We start from the raw sequence: 7,075 nt of genomic DNA, 5'->3' as shown, positions 1-7,075 counted from the left end.
AAAAAAAAAAAAAAAAATCCTCTAAAAAAATAATTCAAGGAATGAAGTTAAATAGTTACCGATGGAATAAATTGGGAAAATTAAGTGTTACCTTCCCAAATGGTGAAACCAACTGCTGTAGTGCTGCTATTCTGTCTCCTACCTTCTCTTTCCTCACCTGTTATTTTTTAAAAAAAAATTACCAACATTAACATATGTATATATAATCACTACATTGAGTAATCAATCTAAATTTTGTCCAGGCTTTCGTTTCTTTTCTTCAAATTATAATGAAATAACAAATATATAAAATTATAAATAAACAAATTAAAGTAGTAACCTTGAAGGGTGGGCAAGATGACCGTGATTCCACGCGCGGTTTCTTGGAAGCATTTTCGCCTGCTTTTGTTGCCATCAAGAAGTTATGTCTCTTCCCTTCACTTGTTTGAGGTTCGTTGCTGAACATTTCCATCTTCAATGCAAATCAAAACACCCCATTAATAAGTAAGTCACACACTGACACACATGTGTATGTATGCATATGTAAGTATCATTAACGTTCATAATTGTTATCCGATGTAAAGGATAAAAATAGTACTGGACGTTTATAACACCCCCGACAATGAGAGAAAAAAAAATGTTAAGAAAAGAGATTCATAAAAAGACAATAAAACAAAGTAAGGAATAAAGAGAAAGGAAAAGAAAAGAGAGAACAAAGGTTGATGTTTCAGGCTTAAAGAGAGCTGCTTATGAATTATGTTAAAAGGTTTTTATCGCTCAAGCTTTGGCCCTCCAACCAAGAATCACAACAACAAAGTAAAAGATGAATCAAAAGAAAATATTAAAAGTTTTTACGTAATATTTTCATAAGTTTTTACGTAATATTTTCATAACTTCCCTTTTCTTTTTTCATAACTTCCCTTTATTCATGTAACTTTGTTGCAAAGCTTCAATATTGCACAAAGGTCTCGCACTTTACACTAATATCAGATTAATCTAACTATATACTTCATGATAATAATATTTCAGTCTTTCATTTTGCTATTTTTCAGTTTCACATTTTTTTTTTCCTTTCTTTATTATATGATTTGCCAAAAATATAATGAACATGAGATTTATCAACCTTATGAATATGATTTTAAGTATGTAAAAATTTATGCAAATAATATTCCATTGGTGCATAGAAAAGGTTGAAACAAATAAGCTTTAAAAAATAAAAATAAATAAACAGAAATCTAATCTTTTAGACCCTCTTTTACGACTGAATTTAAATTATATGGTTAAAGTTGAAAAACCCAGGCCGTATACATACAAAACAGTTTTACTGTATTTAACTACATTTTAAAATTCAGAAAAAAGAATGTATATATGTTAAATACTAGTATAGAATTAGAGCCCTAAACGTAATGTTTTCAGATGCACTAACTTCACGAGATTCACCGTCAGACCAATATTTGTAAGCCATCATTTAGATTTTTTTTTTTTAAAGCCAAAAAGATAAAAGAAATGAAAAGTAATAATTCAAAATATACTTACTTGATGAGTAGGGGAAGAAGAAGGATGGTGAAGTGTTTGCTGAAGAGGGTGATGAAAAGGGAGGCCAAAAGGAGGAAAGCCTCCTCTGCTCATCCCAAGAGTACTAATCTCTTGAGAATTTAAAGGAGGAACTAAGACATTCCCTTCAAACAATCTTCCATCAAACACCTGCATGTTCATATCAAATGGTCTCGGGATGTTACTCATGTCCATGCTCATCTTCCTAGACTCGCTCAAGCTCGATATGTTTACGCTCGGGTAAATCTGACTGAAATTGCCTCTATGAGACGAAGGGGAAGAGGAAGAAGAAGAAGAGGGAAGACTGCTACAATAGTCTCCATTGGTGGGGAACCCAGAAGATATAGTCTTGAAAAGAAGCTTCTCAGTGTAATCCTTGTGTTCATTGATCTTCAAGTAGTTTGTGATCACTGGACTGTTCAACATGTCTGTGAACTTGGATAAGCCTTCTTGTTGGTCTGAGATAGATGATGAGGAAAGCTCTTCTTTGATCTTGAGAAGTCCTTCATGATGATGATATGAAGATTGGTCATGATTAGGCCATTGTAAAGGAAAGTCTTGTTGTTGGATCAAGGAGTGATTGTGGATGGTGGAGAGACTCATGCATTCACTTGTGTTGTTGCTGTTGTGATCTCTTGCGTTTAACATCTCATTGTTATAGTTATGACTCAAGCTAACACTATTCCTGTTACAAAAACCACACAAATTTTTTTCTTTAGTTTGAATCAATGCAAAATATCAGAGTACCATGTATTTACATATATCTATATAAATATATATATGAAGGATAATATAATAGAAAAATAATATTTTATCAGCCACTTAAATTCTATCTTGATGTCTTCTTCACTAACTTATCTTTCAAAAACCAAAAAAAAGAAGCAAAAAAGAAGAAGAAATATTCCAAATTCTTCATATCATCATCTTGATACCAGGAATATTCAAAACACCCAAATAGCTAGCTGCAGAAACCTATTAGCATACACGTGGTAAATGGATATTATAATACATGGACATGTATGTGTGTAACTCTATATACATATGTATATATACACAGCTAGCAGAGGAGAGAGAGTGTGTAAGGAGACTTACAAAGAAATACCTCCTGGGCTCCATTGATGGGCAGAAGAAGCTCCATAGCAAGAAGGGTCAGAGTTATTGTCTAAGGAAGAAGAAGAAGAAGAAGACCCCACAAGCTGTAATTGATCTTGATGAAGCTGATGGAGATTAGCAGAGTCCATATATGTATGAGAGAGATGATGAAGCTATATATATCTATATTTATTTATTATACCTGATCTCTGAGTATATTTTATATATATGTGTGTGTGTCTAAAGAAAGATGATTTTTTGAAGAGTTTCTCTTGAAAATCCCAAGAGATTAAGATGAAGTAATTAATTAAAACTGGTTCTTGTATATATGTGCCCTCTCAAAGCTCTCCCTCTCTCTCGCTCTCTCTCTCTCTACTATTTCAAGTACCTATGTTCTGAAAAGCAATACCCAAACTTCAAAAGAAAGGAGGGGAAAAATCATTCAATAATACAATAACAAAAATATTGTTCACAAAAAAGAAAACAATAACTAAAAAAAAAACAATAATATCTATACATGGACTCGCTTTATGTATATAGTATATGCCCTAGTTTTCTATTTTTTCAGTATTTATATATATATATATATATATATATATATATTTTCTAATGTAGCTTTAAGGCCCTTTCACTCACACACTCTCTCTCTCCTTGCAATTAGAGGGAGATGATTATAATTCCTGAAAGCCATGATTAGTGTCCCAAGCTCCTGCCTTCGATCCCAAGGCTTTGCAACAGTTGTCTCAGACGAGAAATGATGGCATCCATCCATCTCTGTCTACTCTCATCACCCCTACGATATAAAATGCTTTCTCTCTCTATATGTTTATATAACAATACTGCTTTTTGTAATCTGATATCATGTTGGGAATGAGTACATGTGTATGTGTAATTATGATAACGGAGATCATGTATATCAAGTCCAAGTACATTGAGCCCAAACCCACTAATTGGTTATTGTTATATGCGTTCTAATCTACTTATCAGTAAAGTTAACTTTTCTCCATCTCAACCTTAATTGGTAAGCCAAGACTAGGATTTATACAAACTGTTAGTAGAGGGAACGGAAGAACGGGGATGTACTAGTTTTCTTGCACATTTTAGGAACGTCCTCTGAGGATTACAATTTTCTTTTAGGATTGGTTGATTTTCGTAATACCAAAAAAAAATATATGTATATAAAAAATCAGCAATCCACTGCTTATGGGAATGATGAATAACTGATATTGCATCTTTCGTAATTATTGATTCAATGAGAAAATACGAGAAACAAACGAAATGACATGAATAATTTTTTAAAATTTTTTATTAAAATAATCAAATATTTTGATTATATTTTGACTGATATATAAGAGATGAGAATACGTTTGTTAATACTTGAAAATAAGATATCTGTAAAAGATTATAGAAAATTATATATATATATATATATATATATATAATTCTTCGGAAAACCAAATCTCTACATAATTGATACGTAAGAATTGTTTTTAATTCACTTTTATAAACATGTAACAGTTTATATCCCTAACTTCTATTTTATTATTTTGAGGATCCAAGTAACAAAGTTTGTCTCTGAGGTTACAAACTCAGTTGGAAAGCCAACAACAAAACTCATTTGGTGTCTTTAAAATGGAGGCAGTTAGCTACTATAGATGGAAATGATGATCTCGTAGGCTTTATTACTTTTATCAAGTGGAATAATTGTAGTTGCAGGAACCACCACGAAGGTGGCTATGATAAGAAAACACAAATCATTTACAACGGAGTACATTACATGAAACCTGCAGTCATCACTCTCTGTCACGATGACGTCAAGTCCTCCAAAACCAGGCTGAAGCTACGATATATATTGAAATGTTCAATCCAAGTATTTAAACTTAATTCATCTATAAGTATTATATATATATATGATACTAAATGATTATGTATATGAATATATATATATATATATATATATATTCTAAATGTCTTTCTCGCTTAATTGGTAATGGAATTTATCCTATTTGTTTGAGTCAAGTAGCAAAGAATATATATTTCAATCTTCCAAAGGTTATAAATGCAGAAAATTATATCAGAAGTTGATGGAATGACCATGGGTCTATTGCCGCCTCACCATAAGTGGTCGGCGCCGATGCCCCTTTCCAATCTCTAACAAGGTTCAACCCTAATCATCAATTTGGAACACTAGAGAAGAGCGGCATAATTCACTTCCTTAAACATCAGACATGCAATACGATAATCATAGTCACTATTTTATACAACGACCCCACTACATACACAATATTTCGGATGAGGTGAGGCTCTCAGAGTAGACAATTAACTCTTTGAAAAATGATAACTGACAATCAATAGTAGTTAAGGTTTAGGGTCAGACATAATAAGCAAAAAGTTTATGCAAGTCGCAAGAGATAGCTTGGTAAGGTGCTTGTTGATTGTCATTAGCATAGAAGAGACGGCGAATTTTTATTGGTTCTCACATAAAATGTCGTGCAATGAATTTTGCTGTTATTGGTTTTGAAAGAACATGTGTCATATTCTCATGTTATGATTGACTGATTTTTTAATGGTTGAAATGAGCGCTTTTAGAAGAGAGAAGAACTCGTTTATACATAAAATGATTCCTTATCTAGTGACTCAAAAGTGCAATAAGTTACGAAAATGAGTATTGTACTGTTGATAAAGCTGTCACCAATTCGATCGCATCTAAAAGAAATGTTTAATTAATTAACTAATTAGTAGTGTGGAAAACAACTAAGTTAATCTATCAATTAGTTAGGAATTGGATCATATTAATTCACTTGTATAAAATAAAATGAAAAATAGATAACATAGAGCAACAAGACTCCACATCAGAAGAAAGTCACGTACGTTGGAGAATGTGATGGGATCGGAAAGAGTATGGGAAAACTTTGTTTTCACTTTTTATGTTTCTTTTTCCACTCTATTTTATCTCTACTTGCACGCTCACAAATCTCATGCGGGTTGTTTCAAAAAAAATTCTGATGCTTCTATTTGACTATGGAGGGTCCTTTCCGTCATTATGGTAGCCTAAACTAATTGAGACGAGATGCAAAGTAGAGAAACTTAGGTTTTATTATGTCAATGGACAATGGCCACATTTTTAACTCACTACTTGAGCCTGGGGTATCTAAGATAGTAGTAACCACTTGATTACAGGTTTTAGTCTAAATATCTTTGTCACCATTACAAATAGTAATTATGGGACACAAGGTTAAGTTTAATTTTTACTAAATATTTTGTCAACTCAAAAATGTTTGAGACTCTTAATAAAACAAGTTAAATTTTATAGTAAAACTAGAAAACTATAACCAATCTAGATCACGATTGAAAAGTTGAATAAAGTTTTCCATCAAAACTTGATTTATAGGATCCGATTTCTTGATTTAGATGGAGAGATTCAATATTCATCTCAGGGTTAGGCGACAAGATTAACATCTACAAAAAATGCAATTCAAGCAGACTTTTCTTGAAGATTTCCATCATGAGGAGACTAAAATAGCATGCACACACATATATATACACCATTTTTACTATAATATCAAGAACTTATGGCTCCCTCTATCCATTTTCCAACTGGACCTTAAATCTTGAAAAGCTACATTATGTTAATCTAGTATATAGTGTACCTTTTTAAAAGTTTTGTAAAAAAATTATTTATGCATTAATATCAAAAGTATAGTATTAGGTGTAGGATCTAAATTTGTTTTACATCTGTTATACCAATCAGGGTTCCATCATCGCCAATCGCTTTCATAACACATTACTTTCTAAATTAAAACACGCCATATATCGTCTAGCTAGCTTTTTAAAATTACTCATAAACTGGTCAATCGTCCTCGTTAATGGATCTCACACAGTTTGATGGTAAGAATTATTTGTATCGCATTTTTTTCATCATTCAACCATATATTCATTTTTCATTAAACATGTATTTTCCTATTACTATAACGTTCATTTCATATGACAAGATCTCACACAGTTTGATGTGTTATATGACAAGTTCATTTCATTTTTCATACCTTTTTCTAATGTTTAAGATTTCGAAGTTCTACTATATAATACAGTCTTCTACCTACGATAATATTTGTTCTCTACAGTTCACAAATATGCATTTTTCTACGATGATGGGTTTCGAAAATCAAACTGCCAAAACATAACAAAATTGCATAGTTTGATAGGAAAGGCGATGCTAAGACATTATAGTATTGTTTTTTTTTTTTTTTTTTTTTTTNTTTGACAGCAACATTATATTATTGTTTACTGTAACTATTTTTCACGAATAATAGAGGTATCTACATAATATAGCACGTAATACAAGGCTACGCGCTGATGATGGTTCATGATTAAACTGATTTCAAAAGAAATTAAAGAATGGTCGTGGTTGGTTAATCATATAAATTATTAATATCTTATGTTTGTTTTTTTT

General features: G+C 31.6%; 1 protein-coding gene across 1 annotated transcript in view; it reads right to left on the bottom strand.

Annotated features, from left to right (window-relative positions):
- LOC104778905 (transcription factor bHLH110-like) overlaps nt 1–3,003 on the bottom strand; it is a 5,377-nt gene extending 2,374 nt beyond the window's left edge. Inside the window, exons 1-4 of the mRNA XM_019240053.1 lie at nt 2,626–3,003; nt 1,516–2,218; nt 320–451; nt 60–157 (exon numbers count right to left, since the gene is read on the bottom strand). Of these exons, the coding sequence (XP_019095598.1) occupies nt 60–157; nt 320–451; nt 1,516–2,218; nt 2,626–2,774 (1,082 nt within the window). The 5' untranslated portion in view covers nt 2,775–3,003. The remainder of the gene's footprint in view (nt 1–59; nt 158–319; nt 452–1,515; nt 2,219–2,625) is intronic.

Source organism: Camelina sativa, chromosome 3 (assembly GCF_000633955.1).
Source record: "Camelina sativa cultivar DH55 chromosome 3, Cs, whole genome shotgun sequence".
NCBI lineage: Eukaryota > Viridiplantae > Streptophyta > Magnoliopsida > Brassicales > Brassicaceae > Camelina > Camelina sativa.
Note: the sequence above shows the minus strand (reverse complement) of the source record. Positions and strands in the feature narration are given on the sequence as shown.